This window comes from Hemiscyllium ocellatum, chromosome 43 (assembly GCF_020745735.1).
Source record: "Hemiscyllium ocellatum isolate sHemOce1 chromosome 43, sHemOce1.pat.X.cur, whole genome shotgun sequence".
Classification (NCBI taxonomy): Eukaryota; Metazoa; Chordata; class Chondrichthyes; order Orectolobiformes; family Hemiscylliidae; genus Hemiscyllium; species Hemiscyllium ocellatum.
Window position 1 is genome coordinate 28,591,505 of NC_083443.1, and position 20,705 is coordinate 28,612,209.

General features: G+C 42.0%; 1 protein-coding gene across 1 annotated transcript in view; it reads right to left on the reverse strand.

The window, feature by feature from the left end:
* LOC132834966 (proto-oncogene tyrosine-protein kinase receptor Ret-like) overlaps positions 1–14,611 on the reverse strand; it is a gene marked incomplete at its 3' end in the record, with an annotated part of 89,974 nt that extends 75,363 nt beyond the window's left edge. The window contains exons 1-2 of the mRNA XM_060854135.1: positions 14,520–14,611; positions 12,724–12,836 (exon numbers count right to left, since the gene is read on the reverse strand). Of these exons, the coding sequence (XP_060710118.1) occupies positions 12,724–12,836; positions 14,520–14,611 (205 nt within the window). The remainder of the gene's footprint in view (positions 1–12,723; positions 12,837–14,519) is intronic.
* Positions 14,612–20,705: the final 6,094 nt, after the last annotated feature.

Sequence of the window (20,705 nt, forward strand, 5' to 3'; positions counted from 1 at the left end):
CCAGTCCTGGGGATTTGTCCAACTTAATAACCTCGAGCCTACCCAACACATCTTCCCTCCTTCTGTCAATGTGATGACTTTTGATAATATCCCAACCCATACATGATACTGGAGCTATATTGCTGCTCCTTCATTGTCAGTTTGCCAAAATCTTGGAATTCTTTTCCATAATAACACTGTCAATGCAGCAATACCCAAAGGGTTCCCATGGTCCTAAAAAGCAGCTCATCTCCACTTTCCCAATAGCTATAAGGCCTGGCCTAGCTAATGACCCCCTATCCCCATAATAAATCACAAGAAAAATCATTGATAATTGTTTTTATTGAAGCCATTTCTTGCTTCAATAAAACTGAGTCCTTCTGTTGTTGGCTGGTCGTAGAGATTTTTGCTGAAAAGAGAGAAACAAATGCAGGAATGCCGAATTTTGAACTACCGCAATAATTTATACTATAGGACATTGATTATTGGGCAGTTTGTGCAGCATAAGAATTGGGGAAGAAAAGGAATTGTAGGATTGAAAACAAAAGAGGATCAAGGCAGAGGGTAGATTTCAACCTTGTGTATAAGCAGTTAATAGCTGTCAATATTTTGACAAGAATTCTTAAACACACATAGTTGTTTCCATTTGTTCCATAGCCCTGACATTTCATAAGGTTTGTAATAAAATCTGTTTGAACAGTCGCAGTGACATGTTTGAAAAGTGCTTGTGTTTGCTGATTCTATGGGCTTGTAACCACTCCCTCCAGTTTAGCAGCACTGGTTATATTCTAGCTAAATATCATATAACCGGTAACCTTTTCACCAGGCTCTTGCTCACTGTGTTGATGCAATGGGAGAATGTCAACACCTTTCAAAAGGGTCCAGGAATAGAGAAGTAGATGAAGTAAAGGTTGTTTTCTTTTTCAATTTAATTTGAACTCAATGAGATGAGGTATAAGCATACAGAGGAATTTTCTTCTTTCTCCTCAGTTCCTCAATTGCAAATTAGTTAATCTATTCCATATAACGTATACAGACCAATAGTTAGGACCTAACGTTAATGGACAGCATGGTGGTTCAGTGGTTAGCACTGCTGCCTCACAGTGCCAGCAACATGGGTTCAATTCCACTCTCGGGCAACTGAATTTGTTGAGTTTACATGTTCTCCCTGTATCTGTGCAGGGTTTCCTCCCAAAACCCATAGATGTATAGTTTAGGTGGATTGGCCATGCTAAATTGCCCATAGTGTGTAGGCTAAGTGGTTTAGCCATGGGAAATTGCAGGGGTAGGAGTGTTGGACTGGGTGGGATGTTCTTTGGAGGGGCTGAATGGTCGGCTTCCACACTGTAGGGATTCTATGATTCAATCTCCAAGTGCTCCCACTATCGTGGTTTGGAGGACATTCCCATGTCCAACATAAATAATTTGCTAACTATGTAAGTTTGCTCATTGAGCTGGAAGGTTTGTCTTCAGATGTTTCACCATCATGGCTAGGTAATGTCATCAGTGAGAGACTCCGGTGAAGTGCTGGTGGCTTGTCCTGCCTCTCTACTTATAGGTCTTGGTTTCTTAAGGTGGGTGATGTCATTTCCAGTTCTTTTTTTCAAGGGAAACTAGATAGGGTCTAAATCGATACGTTAATTGATGTAGTTCTGGTTAGAATGCCATGCCTCTAAGGATTCTCGTGCATGTCTTTGTTTCACCTGTCCTAGGATATGTGTGTTGTCCCTGTCAAAGTGGTGTTCTTTGTCTGTATGTATGGAAACTAGTGATAGTGGGTTGTGTCTTTTGGTGGCCAGTTGGTGTTCATGTATCCTGGTGGCAAGTTTCCTGCTTGTTTTCCCAAACACCATAAAAACACTACATTGGACAAACAGGCAGGAAACATGCCCCCAGGATACACAAACACTAACTATCCCTAGTTTCCATACATACAGACAAAGAAGGATACCACTTCGACTAGGACAACACACATATTCTAGGACCAGTGAAACAAAGACATGCACGAGAATTCTTAGACACATGGCATTCTAACCAGAACTCCAGCAACTAAAGCACAATGGTGCATGGTAGAATGGAGAAATGTAGAATTATAAAGATTCTTCATTTGACTACGGTTATAAATTTCATAGACTGTGTGCAATTTCCCCAAACTTACAAAGTGCTTTTTGTAGAAAGAAGGACCAAAGTACCATTGATATGATTGTGACGATGCTGCTTCTTTTAACGAGGTTATGTTGTCCTTGGTTTCTTTAAGGGGGGGGGGGGGTTGTAAAAGGCAGAGGTTGCGATTTGTCTGAGTTTTGGGGTCTTTGCTAATGACTAACATACTGCCCAAGGCAACAATCAGGGAAAAATCTTTTAGTTTTTTTTAAACAATTGTAAAATGAAAGAGGAGTGGCCAGTTCTCTCAGTTCAGGGATTTTTCTAGTTTGGTTTAGTTTTAGCAGTTAGAAACTCCTGGGTCAAAGAAGCTGCTGGAAAATAGAGGTTCCATGCTTCAGACAATGATCTCTGTCTGACCCTCTCTGCAATCTGTCTCTCCTATAGGAACCTGTGCTTGAATTTACCATTTGACCAAAGAGGTCTGTTTCTGGGGATGTTGCAGGAAATTGGAACAGCTCATTATTAAGTTGTACAGATTGCATCAGTAGTTGTTATTCGAAACTCTGTTTTCTTTTGCTTGTGTTTCATTTGGTGGTTTATAAATAAATACTGTTTTACTTGAAGCCATGTGGTTTAAGGAGCTGCTTCACCCCGGGACATCCTCCTAACATCGGCCTAAAACAACTAGAAAAGATAGGGTCTGGGCTCCCTCTTGAAATGTTTTTAGGGGGTCCGTCTGATCCATAAGTGGATGAGTGTAATTAAATGTTAGGTAGATGATGTGGTAAATGTATTTGACTGTATTCTGGGAATTTTAAGGTAACTAAACGGTGATCTTCATGGAATCAAACAGATAGGTGATCAGTACCTCTCACACTTACTGAGGACAATCACAACAAACAATGTAATAAAGCAAAATAATACACTTGCAAATTGTTTATTTAAATATTTGAAAATTTCGCCACAGATTTACCTTGCTGCTGATTGGGCAGAAGTGGAGCAGCAGACAGTGCAGTCTGTGGATTGGACAGCAGACAAGATTCAATCAGACTCAAGTCCACCAGGCCGTACTGCTATTGGGTGCTGCTGATACCATTTGGGTCTAGTGTTCCACCTGTCACTTTCTTACCATTTTGGCTTCAAATGAATCAGTCAGTATTAGCCCACTAGTGGCTTCATGTTTTGAAGTGATAAATATTGATCTCCCTTTATTCAAAATCCTCTACAAAACAAAAATGTTCATGTCTTTGACTGAAGCCGTAACCCAATCAGTCCTTGAATCCATTCAGCCAGTAAGTCAGAGTCTGCATCTTAATTCCATCTTGGTTCATTAATTCTTAATCCCTTTGCTGAAGAAAAGTCTATCAGTCTCAGTTTTTAAATGTTCAATTGGTTCCCAGCTCCTCATTTCCGTGGGAGGAAAGTCTAGATTTTCAGTCCCCTTTATTTGACAAAGTGTTTCAAGACATTGCCCCTGAAAGGCCTGGCACCAATTTCCAGGTTCCGTCCTCCAGACCAGAGACAAGAGTTCGTTTCCACCATTTTTTATATTCATTTACAGGATGTGGATGTCGCTGGCTGGGCCAGCATTTATTGCCCATCCCTAGTTGCCCGTGAGCAGGTGGTGGTGAGCTGCCTTCCTGCAATCCACCTGCTGTGAGTTGACCCACAATGCCCTCAGGGAGGGAATTCCAGGATGTTGACCCAGCAACAGTGAAACAATGATGATATATTTCCAAGTCAGGATGGTGAGTGGCTCGGAGGGGAACTTGAAGTTGGTGGTCTGATCTGTCAAATCCTTTATCATCATCTTAAACACTTCAATAATATTGCAGAACATTTTCATACCCCTCAACCCCTTCCCCAAATCATGTCCGATCCCCTCGCCTTGGATAATCTTCCTGAGGCATACTACAGAATGTAATTTACTGTTTTACTGTTCAATTGGATAGTTTAATTGACTTGCAATTAGAATAGTAGAGTTTGGTAGTCTAATGGTTGGGTGGGATGTGAGGATAATTACCTCACAATTACCATCAAAATAATCCTTAATGATTACAGACAGGATCATCGATTTTTAGAGAGAGCTGTGGTGCCAGTGGTCTGTGTGTAAATATCTGGTATTCAGTATGTACACAGAGTTTGAATGTCACAGCAACACTCTACCATGTTACTTCACAGCAACGGGTTTGCACATGGTGACCAAACTCAGCTCTTGAATTATTGGCAGTTCTCGCACTGAAATATTCAATGATGCGCACCCTTTCTGTCTAACAAGCATATCTGCCTGGGGGCTGTACTTGTCAAAAACACAGAGCCATTATAGATAAAAGACTCTACTCCCTTCGACATTCAGGGAAGTCCAATGTCATACAGTGACATGACCGCGCACCATATCACTTGTGCAGCTGACTTAATTTTGTGACCAGTTTTCACCAAAGCTGCTAAATTTCTACACATATGAAAGGTAACTCTGCTGTCGACCAGCTGGTGCAGTATTGTGCTCTACAGGCCAGGAACATCAAATACAGGAGCAGAAGCCATTCAGCCCCAGGAACATGCTCCACCGTTCAATTCGCTCCTGATGATCTAACAAATTCCGGACTCTTTACCCATCCCTGACAACCCCTTGATTCTCCTGCCTCACGAGAATCTATCTACCTCCACATCAAAAATATTCAATGATTCCACCAATGAGGCAGGGGCCTGCAAAGCCACAGAGTCCCCAAAAAGAAAAATCTCCTCCTTTTTGTCCTAAACTGATGAGTTTAAGGCAATGTGCCATCGCTGTGCAATCAGCCACAAGAGAACATAATACGAGGAGCAGAGGGTAGTGGGGTGGGTCTGAAATAAAAATGGTGACTCAGTGGTTAGCACTACTGCCTCACAGCGCCAGGGACCTAGGTTCAATTCCCCCTTGGGCAACTGTCTGTGTGGGATTTGCACATTCTCCCCATGTCCGTGTTGGTTTCATTCGGGTGCTCTGTTTTCCTCCCACAATCCAAAGATGTGCAGCTTAGACGGATTGGCCATGGGAAATGCAGGGTTACAAGGATAGGGTGGGGAGTAGGTCTAATTGAGATGGTCTTTGGAGGGTTGGTGTGAACTTGATGGGCCAAATGGCCTGCTTCCACACTGTCGGGATTCTACGGTGTATCCTTTGCTCATCCACCTTGTCGAGGTTCAGGAATCTCAAAACAGGAGTGGGCCATTCAGTCCATTGAGCTTGCTCCACCTTTGGCTAATGATCTCCTCAGTGCCATTTTGTCATACTATGTCCACCCCCCTTAATGCCAGTGATCTCCAGAATCCTATCAATTTCTGTTTTGAACCTGAGCAATGACTGAACGGTCTGCCAGGCTGAAAATTCAAATGATTTACTACCGTTGGAGTTAAGAAATTCCTCCTTAACTCAGACTTAATTAACTGACCCCTTCTCCTGAGATGTTTTTTGTTGCAGTTGTACATGGGTTATGGGCATCACGGACTAGGCCAACATATGTTGCCATCCCAAATCACCCTGGAGCACTAATGGTGACCTGCCTTTTTGAACTGCTGCAGCCCGTAGGGTGTTGTGGTAACCACAGTGCTAATAGGAAGGGAGCTCCAACAACAGTGAAGGAATTATGATATTTTCCAAGTCAGGATATTTTGTGATTTGAAGTGGAACTTGAAAGTGATGATGTTCCTCTGCATCTGCTGCTTACCATGCTCAGGCTGAGAGCAGAGAGGGCTGGCCCCTCAAGGGCTCCCTTTCCACATTGGCATTCCCCTCCTAAGGTTATCCCTTAGCCACTGTCTTCACCACACCACCCCACTCCTCACCTATTTTTAAAAATTCATTTGTGGGATATGGGTGTCATTGGTTGGACCAGCATTTATTGCCCTTCCACTGTTGCCTTTGATAAAAGTGGTGTTAAGCTGTCTTCTTGAACTGCTGCAATCCTTGTGCTGAAGGTGGACCCTCAATGCCCTTTTGGAGGGATCGGCACAATTTTGACCCAGTGGCAGTGAAGCAACAACAATGCATTTCCAAGTCAGAATGATGAATGGCTTGAAGGGGAATTTGCAGCTTATGGTGTTTTCAAGTAGCTGCCCTTACCCTTCAAGATGGAAGTGGTCATGGGTTTGGAAGGTGCTGTCTAAGGATCTTGGTGAATTTCTGCAGTGCATCTTAAAGGTAGATCAAAGAGGAACCTCAATTATCCAAAGGACACAGGCGGACGTATTTCGTTTGGTTAATCGAATGCCGGATAACATAATTCGCCAAGCATCGGGACCTTGCAATCTTGTTTGGATAATCCAAAATTCAATTAATAGAATGTTGGATAATCAAGTTTCCTCTGCATTGCTACTGAGCGTCGGTGGTGGAGGGAATGAATATTTGTGGATGTGGTGCCAATCAAATGGGCTGCTTTGTCGTGGATGATGTCATACTTCTTGAGTGTTGTTGGACTCATCTAGACAGGAGGGGAGTATTCCATCCCACTCCTGACTTGTGCTTTTTAGATGATGAACAGGCTTTGGGAAGTCAGGAGATGAGTTACACACACAGTATTCCTAGCGACTGACCTGCTCTTGTAGCCACTGTGTTTATCTGGTGAGCTCAGTTGCATTTTTGGTCAATGGTAACCCCTAGAATGTTGATAGTGGGGGATTCAGTGATGGTAACACCATTGCATGTCAAGTAGCACTGGTTAGATTGTCTCTTATTGGTGATGGTCATAGCCTGGCATTTCTGTGGCACAAATGCTACTTGCCGCTTGTCAGCCCAGGCCTGAATATTATCTAGATTTTGTTGCATTTGAACATGGAATGCTTCAGTATCTGAGGAGTCACAAATGATGCTGAACATTGTGCAATCATCAGCGAACATCCCCACTTCTGACCTTACGATGGAGGGAAGGCCATTGATGAAGCAGCTGAAGATGATTGGGCCCAGGACACTACCCTGAAAAACGTTCCATTTAAGTATTGCACAATTTAGATTTTTAAAATTCTTACTGTACAGATGTATGCGATGAACACCCAGACTGCTGTTCCCACCAGGTCCTGGAGGAGGCGCTCAGCCCAGGGCCTGTTTCAGGGTCCAGCTGAATGGAAAGTACCAGCTCAGTACAGAGTGACTGACATACACAAAGATTGAATTCATTCCTGTTGAATAACAGAGAACAATAAGGGGTAGGGTAAGTCCTCCACAACCTCACTTGACCATCCGATGTTGCCTATTCACATTCAACAGCTCTCTTGTTCTCCCTGCTCTATTGTTGGTGACTTTCATTCAGCATACTCCTGCCCTCTGGAATTCTTTAAAAGCCTTCTTTAAAAAGCACTTGCTCTTTGTCCTTTCTTTCAGTCATCCCTTCCCACATCTTCCTTTCTTCAGTGCCTCCTGCAATATATTTCGAACACTCAGTGTCTAACGTTGGTAACAGAAGGGCGATAGAAGGTCAGATTTCCTAGCTTCATCACCCACCCTCTTCCTGTGCCCTCTGGTGCCTCAAGAGGAACAATTCTTCAAGCATTATCCTTTGAGAGTTCAGGGTCTTCACCTTTTACTTCCACCCAGCCTGAGCTGTTGAGCAGTGAGCCCTCCACCAAGTCAAGATTCATTTTATTAAATATGGCCATGGCATGCAGGCATCACTGGCTAGACCAAGGGTCAACCTCATTGTTCTGGTTCTGAAGTCATATGTAGCCCGGATCTGGTAAAATTGTTTCCTTAAAAGGTGTTAGTGAAGCCAATAGGTTTTCATGGGAATTCTGATGAAGAGCTTTGGCCCAAAACATCAATATTTCTGCTCCTCGGATGCTGCCTGACCTGCTGTGCTTTTCCAGCATCACTCTAATCTTGACTCTAATCTCCAGCATCTGCAGTCCTCACTTTCATGAGAATCAATAATGATTATTACCTGGTTAGGCAGCATTTTACTATCTGCTGTGATGGGATTTGAACCCTTGATTCAAGAACACTGAAGTTCTGGATTACTAGTGCAGTGATATCACCACAGCAGTGATAATAGGAATCCAGTTAACCTTAGAAGAAATTATGATCTACTCTGATCGCGCTGCATTTCCCTGCCATTTTATTACAAAATATTATTGTTGCAAAGTGTTTACAGAACAGAAACACTTCATCAGGCCAACAGAGCTGTGCTGGTGGTCAATGCTATGTGCTAGACTTACCTTCCACATTAACTGCCTCAACATATTCTTCAATTCCTTTCTCCCTCATGTGTTTATCCAGCTCTCCCACTTGATTTAATCATTGCTTTTTTGCTTGAACCTCTCCATATGTACGAACATTCACAGTAAATAGTTTCCTCTTGTGCAAGAATCTACCACAAGGGTCATAGTTTAAATAATAATGGGTCAACCATTTTAAACAGAGATGAGGATTTTTTTTCTCTCAAAGGGTTGTGAGTCTTTGAAATTCCCTTCCTCAAAAAGAAGGGGTTGCAGAATCTTTAAATAGTTTTAAAGCAGAGGAAGATGGACTCTTGATCAGCAACAGGAGGAATAATTATCAAGAACATTCAGGAATGCAAAGTTGACATTAAAATCAGATCAGCAACAATCTTATTGAATGGCAGAGCAAGCTCGAAGGGAAAAGGTTCACACATCTATGATTGTGTATTTATTTGTGACTACCGTATTATTTACATAGATGAGATTACTTTCAAGTTGACCAACCGGACCTGACAGCATGCATCCTAGGGTTTTCAGAAATGAAAGAAGGGAGAGAGAAAACAGAGAACTGTAGATCAGTCCGCCTGACATCAGTCATAAGGAAAGTCCTGGTATTGGTTATATTTAATGCCACAAGTTCTGGTCTCATTCATATGTCAAAGACCTCGTGATTTCCTTTCTGCTATTGTCCCTGCCTCACCTGTGTTCCATGTTCAATTGACTAGCTGGATAAAAATGCTTCTTCTCACTAGTCCCTGCTGCAGATGAATCCCTCATTAAATTTCCAATTGTTCCCATTTACATTGGGAAACAAAACCCTTTCAACAGGCCCTGTTATCTTTCTGATACCAAACCCATCCCTCACTATTGATTTTCCTGACCAGTAGAAATACATTTTTTGCTCCTTATTCTCTAACTTAAAACATTTTTAGTTAAAGTTAATTAACTCTTCAATTTATCAAGAAACCTGTTCCTACAACAGTGCCTTTTGGCTCTGTCCAAGCTGAAAATGAATATGAAATGTGGAGCTTAAATCTGCCTGAGTAATCAGTACATTTACATCAATAAATAACACTTGATGACATCAATGCTATAGCAGCCACATGGACTTCACTTTAAAAAGGCAGCGGGCCAGCTTGGTTCAAGTAATGCATTTCCTAACTGCATCAGACAGACAGAAAATAGCTGCTACAGAATCATGCTTTTTCCTCATTAAACCTTCCATCTGCTATCATTTAAACCAAATATAACTGGTTCCCTATCAGACCCTGGAGTGCATTTTTGTCAGTCTTTGATGAGAATTACTATTGAGCAGAGAAGCTCCAACATTTGGCGCAATATATGATTTTACTTGCATTTTTCAACTGAGTTCTTTCTCAACTATTTTCTTTTTCTGTGCATTACCATTTTGCATGGCCTTATCCAATTCTTCACTGCAGCATTACGATAACCCAAATGCAGAACAGTGGGGAGCGCACAGAGACGCTGAATGATTTTGGACCGAAGGGTGCTACATTTGTCTACTTTTGCATGTCTCTTAAAGCTGCCTTCATGGCAAAGTTAGTAAAAAGCCTGGGAAATCATGAAACTCCCACACCAGCAAGCGCTGGAGCCTTTAGCTATCACAGCTTGTATTTTCGGAACTCCCATGCTGAGTTACTCAAACTTGTTTCATTTCTTCCTAATTTCTAAAGTCTTATCAGACCTATGCTTTCCACTTTGCCTTCAGAACCCTTTATAACTTTCAAACTTTGAAGTCTCGCCCTATCTCTATCCAAGATTCTCTGTCACATTCCAATTATAGCATGGTTCTGATAGATACATGAGAATTTGAGTGATCCTGTCATGTAGCAGAATCAAATCCAAACCAGGACAATAGACTATCCATTGAACTCTCATCGCTTTCGTCATAGGGTCATATGCTGACCAGTTTTCACAATTAATCTAGTTCCATTTGCCTGTGTTTGGTCCATATCCCTCCATGGAGAAAGTGAGGACTGCAGATGCTGGAGATCAGAGCTGAAAATGTGTTGCTGGAACAGCACAGCAGGTCAGGCAGCATCCAAGGAGCAGGAGAATCAACGTTTCGGGCATGAGCCCTTCTTCAGGAATCCTGAAACGTCGATTCTCCTGCTCCTTGGATGCTGCCTGACCTGCTGCGCTTTTCCAGCAACACATTTTCAGCCCATATTCCTCCATACCTATCCCATCCATGTACCTGTCCAAATATTTCTTAAACGACAAAATTGTACATACCTTCACCACTATCCAGAAACTCATCACCCTCTGTGTGAAAAAAATTGCCCCTCTCTACGGTTTTGTAACTCTCCCTTCTGCCTTAAACCTATACCCTGTTTAGACTCCCCTGCCACAGGGAAAAGCTATTGGCTCTCCACCTTATCTATACCTCTCATGACCTTATAGCTATCTATAAGGTCATCCCTCCATTTCCTACACTCCAGGGAAAAAAGTCCCTGCCTATCCAACCCCTCATTATAACTCAAACTTATCATGATATAAACATACAGCACAGATGAAATATTTTGTGTGCATACACTCCCTCATCCATTGAGGGGGATTATAACCTGGATCAGATAAAGAGCAGCCACAATTGTGAATCCAGGTGGAGCTCCACAATGGGAGAATCCATTGTCCAACAACAGATTACAGCGACAAGAGTTTAGCTGACAAGCAAATTAATCAACCTTTGTTCTTGCAGTTTCTGCCAACTGAACCCCTCATCTGCATTATTGGTTTCTAATACACTATAAGCCAGTTAGAGTCCGATGATATGCAGAAATACTTTTGATACCCATTAATGTCACTGGGCTAGAAAATAGTGTTTGCAATAAAAGCAATTAACTCTCAATGTATTCATATAATATTTCTGTAACTTCTATTTCAACAGAGGGATTAATTAACCTGCCTTTTGTCACTATTATCCCCACCAGCAATTCCTAACCTACTGATACTAATGGACAGTAAGAAATGAGTAGTTTAACTGAACAGGGCAGAAGACAGCATGCAACCGAATTAAGTTTGCACAGAATGAGATAAGCAGAAGACTAATGGCACTGCAGGTTTGTGATGGGTGGAACTGCACTGTGCCTTCTCCTGTTCATTCTATCAATAACTGTGATGAATGTCTCACACAGTGCAGTACAGAAATAATGCAACATTACTCTTGAAATTTGATAACTGCCTTCAGTTACCCTACCAATAGATCCTGAGTTGCAATGAAAGGACATTGACCTGAAACGATAACTGTTTCTCGCTCTCTTTCTCTCTCCGCATTTGTTGCCTGACCCGCTGCACGTTTACTGGCATTTTTGCCAATATTTATTTATTTCAGATTTCCAACATCCACATTATTTTGTGTTTTGAATTACCATGGGCCCTTTGTCTTCGATGTGAAGAAAATCGATAAAATATGTGAAGACGATTTCACTTTAACAAATCACTCGAAACATAACGCAATTACAGAGGAGATGGCTGTGTAACGGTAATGCCTCTGGACTAGTAATTCAAAAGCCTAGGCTTAAGATGTGGGGCATGGGTTCAAATCCCACCAGAGCAGCTGGTGGAATTTAAATGCAAATAAATCCAGAATGGGAAGTCAGTCTCAACCATAAACTACTCATAGAAGCAGACCATTCAACCCACTGAGTCCATACTAATCCTCTGAAGAGAATCACATCCAGACCCATTCCCCCACCCTAGCCCTGTAATCCTCCAGTTACCATGGCTAATCCACCTAACTGCACATCTTTGGATTGTGGAATGAAACTGGAGCACCCAGAGAAAAACTGCATAGACACCGGGGAGAATGTACGGATTCCGCACAGAGGGTGGAATCGAACCCAGGTCCCTGGCACTGCAAGTCAGTAGTCCGAGCCACTGTGCTGCCTCTAAGTATTGGAAAGACCCATCTCGGTCATTAGGGAAGGAAATCTGCCATTATGGTCTATATACAACTCCAGACCCACAACATTGTGGTTGAATCTTAACTGTCCTCAGAAATAATCTCAGAGCCCACTCAGTTTAAGGTTAATTCCAGACTGGCAACAAATGCTATCTCCTCTGTAATTGCGTTATGTTTCGAGTGATTTGTTAAAGTGAAATCGTCTTCACATATTTTATCGATTTTCTTCACATCGAAGACAAAGGGCTCATGGTAATTCAAAACATAAAATAATGTGGATGTTGGAAATCTGAAATAAATAAATATTGGCAAAAATGCCAGTAAACGCGCAGCGGGTCAGGCAACAAATGCGGAGAGAGAAAGAGAGCGAGAAACAGTTATCGTTTCAGGTCAATGTCCTTTCAGACTGGCAAAACCCACACCCAATAAAAGAATAAAGTATTCCAGATGATGTTTGGTGATCTTGCTAATTGGATGCTGAGGATTAGGATCCAGTGAACAGTGCTGAGATGGCTCCTGCTACTGACCTGGGAAGATGAATGGCTCTCCACTCCCCCACACCCTCACATCTATGACATAGTACATCAGACTCAGCAGGACAAAGGAGAAACAGCCTGTTGTGGTAATGTAGGACAGGGACCTAAAAAGCAGAATAACAGAAAAGAAAATTCACAGAATGGCAACAGCTTAGAAGGAAGCCATCATGATTGAATCCTTCTCTGGGAGAGCAACTCAGCTCCTTTTTCCTGACACCCTGCAAACCCATGTTCCTCAGATAATTATCTCATTGTATTTTGGAAGATAGGATTGAGTCTGGCTCCATCGCACTCTCAGGCCAATCTCACTTCAATCCGAACCATTTGCCAAGTGAAAAAGAACTATCTTTTGTTCTTATGCCAATCACTTTAAATCAGTGCCGTTTGACCCTTGACCTTAACACCATTAGGAACAGCTTCATCTAATGTACTCTATTCAGACCTCGTGATTTTGAAAATCTCTATCAAATCTCCTATCCAACCTTCCCTCCCTTAAGGAGAGCAACACCAACTTCTGAAACCTAGCCATGTAACTGAATTGCTTAAAAAATTGCTAGACAACTGTGCATGACAAGCAGAATTCTGAAGCAAATATCACTTTAGTGATGATGTTATCCTAAGATCCTGGAAAGAAGAGTAATCGTGGGGATGATCTCCCAAGATAAGCTCCACACTGGAAATGCTAGATTATGGAAAAGCACCTTTACATAAAAACAATAAGAAGGCCATTCAGTTCTTGAGTCTGTTCCAATATTCAATGACCTGCCTTTGTCCCATATCCATTAATGCCTTTGCGTAACAAAAATTGATCTATCTCAGATTTAAAATTAACAACTGACCTACCATTTGTAGAAGATAATTCAAAACCTCTCCCACCCTTTGTATGTAGAAGTGCTTCCTAACATCTCTCCTGAATGGTCTGGCCCTAATTCTCAGACTAGTTCCAGAATTCCCAACCTGTGGAAATAGTTTATCTTTATTCGCCCTGTCTTTCCTGTTATTATCTTGAAAACTTCAGATTAGATCATCCCTTAACCTTCTAAATTCTAGAGAAAATGGGCCTAACTTGCGTAATCTTTTCAAATATGGAAAAATACAGATTCTATACAGCAGTTCATCACATTTCTCAGAAACACTGCCAATGGCTTTGTAAAGAGAGTCATAGAGACGTACAGCACAGAAACAGACCCTTCGGTCCAACCCATCCATGCAGACCCGATGTCCTAAATTAATCTAGTCCCATTTGCAAGCATTTGGCCCATATCCCTCTAAACCCTTCCAATTTATATACCCATCCAGATGCCTTTTAAATGTTGTAATTGTATCAGCCTCCACCATTTTCTCTGCCAGCTCATTTCATAAGCACATTATCCTCCATATGAAAAAATTTCCCCTTAGGTCCCTTTAAATCTTTCCCCTCTGACCTTAAACCTATGCACCCTAGAACCATTTTATTTTTATTTCAGGCATCTGTGGTAGTTTTCTTTTATTTAGGGATTACAGTTAATTTGGGCCCTGATCCCTATAGATTAAACCCATGCGACCCATACAGACAAAATCTGGGATTGAACAGCAATTTATATTGTTAAGAGTTAATTAACAAACAGAATGTACAGCACAGAAACTAGCCTTTTTGTTCATGGTTTTTCTCCTCCTCAACTCCATCTCTCCCCACTAACAAATCCTTCAATTCCTGTCTCTCTCAAATGTTTATCTAGCTTTCCCTTAAATGCATCTGTACTATTTGCCTTAACCACTTCCTGCCTTTGGAAGTTTAACTTTCTCACCATTCCGGCTTCCCTTCTGCCGAATCCCTTATTGAATCTATTAGGTTGTGCCATTTCTTTAAAGTATCAGACACCCCCACAAGTGGAATCATTTACTGAAGCAAACACTTTCACAACTCCAAAGAATTTTATTACTAGGCCATTCCTAGATACTTAATGAGCCCTCTTAGGAGCTCTCAGAACTGGTGGTGGAATAAATGTCATATCAGTTCCATGGTTCAGATTATAAATTATGAGCCAAGTTCATTAAATGTAAAAGGTAAACTGTAGCATGGGACATTACAACATCTTCCTTATGTCATTAGTGGTCTATTCCACATAACACACTGTATAGGTTGGCACTTTACTAAGTAAAAGTACTAATCTCAGATTAACAGCACACTAGAAATTTAGGGATCTGAAGGATTTCGAACACAAAGAGAGTAATACATGTTACAGAGATACAGGAAAAAGCTGGAGGAAGGGTAGATGTGCCTTTGGGATTATTGAACCAACTGCACCATGAAATCTCTAAGAGGAGAATGGTCAGCTGAGAACTGTCACGCAGCCATCCCAAAAGGACAGTTAGAACTAGACAAGGCTTTGATCAGCACTGATGGCTTTGCAGCCTAAATACCAGCATTTAAGTCCAGCTGGACTCTTTCAGACACGATTGATGATTCACGGAACAAAGCAAGTAACCAAAATTGCCATCGACACATTGGAGTGAGATTGTCTTGTTACAGCTGGTTGCTGAGTTTCTAGACAATGCTTTAACGTTGAGCTAAACCAGAAGTGACAGTGTGGGAGCAGGCCATTCAGCCCACACTGACCCTCCAAAAAGCATTCCACTCAGACCCACCCCATCACTCTAACCCTCCACTTCCCATGGTCAATCTACCTAGCCAACACATCCCTGAACAACATATGCAATTTAGCATGGCCAATTCACCTAACCTGCACACCTTTGGACTGTGGGGGAGACTAGAGCATCCAGAGGAAACACACATAGACACAGCAAGAACATGTCAGCTTCACACAGTTGTCCAAGGTTGGAATCGAACCCAGGTCCCTGGCACTGTGAGGTAGCAGTGCTAACCATTGAGCCACTGTGCCACCAAATGGCAGTTACTAAAAACCCTGGAGGCCAATTAAGCTCGCTGCCATCTTACATGAATAACTGGTCCTAGGGGAACCCTCACTCACTATGGTTGCACATCGAAGCATCTCAGGCAAGATGGCCCCTTACTAACTTGCTGTTCTTGGACAAAATGAGGAAGTTAAGGAATACTGCCATAGCCCAATAGTTATTAATACTTTTACAGTGTGGAGGCAATGCATCAGAGGGAGGACAATATTGCCAAAACATCTTTTTTGACACCCATATTTGTTATGCCAGATTTTCAGCCAGGGATGATGGATTGGGGTTTAAACTATGGGCAGCTAGGAGCGTGTCTTGTCTGGGCAACTTAATTGAGGGGGATATACTGATGTCTTTTGTCCAGTTGGCTCAGAAATACAAGTTGCCCAGGAGGGATCTCTTCAATTTTTTTCAAATTAGGGATTTCAAACAAAAAGAGGCCACACTTCTAACTGATTCTTGTAGATCTGACATGGCGCTTAGGGTGCTAAGTGCTGAGAACTTTCTGTCAGCAATGTCAATCACCTATTGGGAGAGGGTCCCTTGGACAAGTCCGAATGGCTCTGTAAGGTCTGGGAGAGGGAGCTGGACATTGAGATCTTTCCTGTAGTATATGAGGATATCTGGGAAGGTGTAAGGAGGATCTCAATTTGCAAAAGGACCCATGCCTTGCACTTGAAGATTCTCTACAGGGTCCACTTGGCTCCAGACCACTTTTCAAAATTTAAAGCATGTGTCCCAAATGCAAAATGAGTAAGGGTTTGCTCACTCATTGTCTCTGGTCCTGCCTCAGGCTGTGGGCATACTGGGGCACTGTGATAGGCGAAATAGAGAGGATCTTGGGGACAGAGGTGGAGATGGAGATCTCTCCTTCTTGGCTTTGTTAATCCACTTCCAGAGACACACACACAAAAAAAACTTTTCAGTATCCTCACTTTTTGTGCAAGAAAGAACATTCTATTAGGGTGGGTGTCTGAAAATCCCCCAGGACTGTCAGGCTGGTGGAAGCTAGTCATGAAACTCATCCCTTTGGACTTTCTAACAAGTATGGTGCACCGTAAAACTGAGAGTTTTTATAAGATGTGGCGGCCCTTTCTGGACTACCTGGGCACAGATTTGTCTGCCATATAAATAAGGGCCTTTATATAGCCATGACAACTATGTCTAATAAATCCAGTATTCAGAGAGGAGGAACTACAAACACATAAATATGTATGAATTTATACTCTCAATGGTCGAGGACTAATACTTTGTTTCATTGAGCTGTTTTATTAGATTATCTTAGATTAGATTAGATTCCCTACAGTGTGGAAACAGGCCCTTCGGCCCAACAAGTCTACAGTGACCCTCCGAAGAGTAACCTACCCAGGCCCATTTCCCTTTGACTAATGCACCTAACACTATGGGCAATTTAGCATGGCCAATTCACCTGACCTGCACATCTTTGGACTGCGGGAGGAAACCGGAGCACCCGGAGGAAACCGGAGCACCCGGAGGAAACCGGAGCAAACCCACACAGACACGGGGAGAATGTGCAAACTCCACACAGACAATCACCCAAGGTTGGAATCGAACCCGGATCTCTGACGCTCTGAGGCTGCAGTGCTAACCACTGAGCCACCTATTATTATTATTATTATTATTATTATTATTATTACTGTTACGATTTATTAGTTAGTTGTTAATAATTAGTTATTATTTATTTATGTAATTCTTTGTATTGTTTTGAATTGTTTTGGTTAGTATTTGTTGTAATATCCAAAAAATTTTTTTCAATAAAAATATACTCTTAAAATAGACTCACTTATGACGTGTCCTCCAATTGCATTTAAAGCTATGCTGTCCAGCCCAGATGAGAGAACAAGCCAAGCTGAAAACAATGCTTTTAAAGTGCTCAAATCGGATAAAAATATCAACAGTTTTTAATAGGCTAAAATAAAACAAAAATACTGTGGTTGCTGCAGATTTGAAACAAAAAACAGAAACTACGGGAGAAACTCAGCAGGTCTGGCAACATCTGTGGACAGAAAGCAGAGTTAGTGTTTTGAGTTTGGTGACTCTTCATCAGAATACCTCTTAATATTTGTTTGATTTAAAGAAATGTTTTAGTAATTTAGGAGCTGATGAAGTGTGAAGTTTTATTTCCACTCACTGGAAATGTGACATCAGCCCTGAATACCTTCATCTCCCCACACATTTAAGTGTATTAATTGTCATTGTCTATTCCTCCAATCATAAACTGACCACTAATGAAAGCCGACATTGAAAGGAAATACATCACTGTCTCTTGCTTCATGTTATGTTTCTCAGAAGGCAGATAATCAATAAGCAATACAATATTGTGTGGTTGCCAACAGAGGATAACGTATGCAAAATAATTTGCATCAAGGATGAAAACTGAATAAATGACAAAGATCAGGAATGATTATTTTCAATAAGCTAAAGTGTCCAAGTCAATTTCAGAAACCTTATTTCTAAATCATTAGAAATCCTAATTGATTGATTTTGGTATTTTCTCAGTTCAGGCTTTCCTAGGGAAGACTTCAGTGATTGTGGCACTGATAGAATTCTAAATTAATCCTCTTTGTATTCCCTTTACAATCCTCTACCCCGAGTTCTCTGCGTACTGTGAAACTTTCCAGCAAGAACAGCTGAATTGATCAGGTAAGTGCAGTTTACAGCACTGCTTATGGACCAGAAGGGGGTGGTATCAAATTCTTTTCTCGGGATCAGCAACTAAAGCTCTTTTCCAGTCCTCACAGTCTAATCACCCTTATCCCTTGATTTTTTTAAAGAATTCATTTTTGTCATGGGATGAGGGCAGGTCTCGCTGGCCCAGCATTTATTGCCCGTCCCTAGTTGCCATTTGAGAAGGTGGGGGTGAGCTGCCTCTTAAACCTCTGCAGTCCACCTGCTGTGGGTATACCCACAATGCCATTAGGGAGAGAATTCCAGGATTTTGACCCAGCGAATGAAGGAACAGCGATATATTTCCAAGTCAGGATGGTGAGTGGCTTGGATTGGAACTTGAAGGTGGTGCGATCCTCCTACCCCAAGCTGTCTGCCCTCGTGTTCTACTTGAACCCTCCCTCATTTCTACTCCCTTAACACCCTTGCAATTTGGCATCTGTCTCAAACCTCATGCAACAGGATGTCCACTTCCTGGCCCTTTCCTGACCAACTTTCTTTCACTCCCTGCTCAGCTTAGAGCCTGGGTGCTCAATAATCATAACGGTACTTCCAGCTTGCACTTCCTTTCAGAGTCAGGTAAGCATTCCATGGTCATGGCCAAATGTAGAATAGGCACATTTATCGGTGGTGACAGCGGAAGAGATGGAACCTTAAGGAGCCACAGGTGCATACAGGCAGAGAATTCTTCAGAAAGAAAACTTCTGATTCCTTTAAGCTTGGCTTAATTGTGGTGATTGGAACAAAGGCTAGGTGGAGCTTATTGACTATGAGATTTACTGGGGGTGCTAACCTGGGCCAATCAGGGAGCCCTGGCTGACAGATATTATGAGGAGAGTCAAAGAGTCTCTTCAGTCTAGGGACTGGCTCTGATCTGGCTGATCAGGGTATGTAATGTGCCCATGTAAATAAAGTTAAAAATCACACAACTCCAGGTTATAGTCCAACAAGTTTAATTGGAAGCACTAGCTTTCGGAGCGCCGCTCCTTCATCAGATGATCACTGGATGAAGGAGCGATCTCCGAAAGCTAGTGTGCTTCCAATTAAACCTGTTGGACTATAACCTGGTGTTGTGTGATTTTTAACTTTGTACACCCCAGTCCAACACCGGCATCTCCAAGCCATGCAAATAAAGGGTGACTTGGTGACGGGATACTAGCCGCTGTGCAGTTATTTCATTCACATACAGCTGAGCGCAAGTTATTGTCCACGAGTTATTCATCTCACTGCGGGATCATGCAGGGCCTAAAAAAAAGAGACTGCCCCAGTATCAGCAATCACGACATCGTGAAAAGCAATTTGAGGCACTTCCGAGAGATGATCAGAAGCAACCCAAATGCAAGTCTTTCTTTCTCTAACAGCTTGAGAAACCATATAAGTAACACTTTGACAGCATCCAATTAAAGAATTCCCATTTGAGCTCTTCCAATGGAGCATCTTTTTTCCGGTAGACTGAAGCAATACTTGCTAGAGGTTTTTATTGACTGGGATGAATCCATCCTCTTTCCTAGATTTTGTGAGGACAGCAGAAACGAATCCCTGTGGAAACAGGAAATGCAGACTTGGTCAATATAGAGCTAAAAGGAAGGAAATGTGTGAGTCCCTACAATGAGAAGTGAGTGAACAGATGTCAACAGCAATGTTGAACAGTTCGCATTGATTACACAACAAAACAATACACTGGGTTAACTACACAAATTGCTGTCGAAGAAAAGCAAAGGGAAGGGTATCTGACTGAAGAATGAAGTGAAACCTAAAATAAATTTTGTCCGAAAGTCAAGGCCAACACAAGTGAAGTGGGCCAAGTTGTACATTTGGGCCGATGCACTTCTTCAAGAACAGGAGCGGCGAACACTCAGAGTGGATGTGTAGAACAGCCCCCATGTGGGACGCTGCAAGATCCCAAAACTATTTTGTAAAACAAAAAAGAAAAATTTGCATTTCTGTAGCGCCTTTTCATGGCCTGTGGACTTGATAAAACACTTTGCAACCCAGGAGGCACTTTTTGACGTGTAGTTACTGTTGTAATGTAGGGAACACAGCCACCCAAACACAGCAAGATTCCACCAGTAAAAAGTGATAACCAGATTGTCATTTTCACTTGAAGTGTGATGTGTTCATACACCTTTAGTGGACTGCTTTGTTCTGGGACAGCATCACAAGTGACCTTTATGGTTTACATGTAGATAAAGCTGTGACTTTCCAGTTCTGGCTTCCTTGAAACATAAAACTGAAAGTGATGGAGTAGCTCAGCAGATCTGACAGCCATCAATGCAGAGTTTATGTTTCAAGTCCAGGGAACCTTCAAGTCCACTCACCATCCTGACTTGGAAATATATCACCATGCTTTCACTGTCGCTGGGTCAGAATTCGGAATT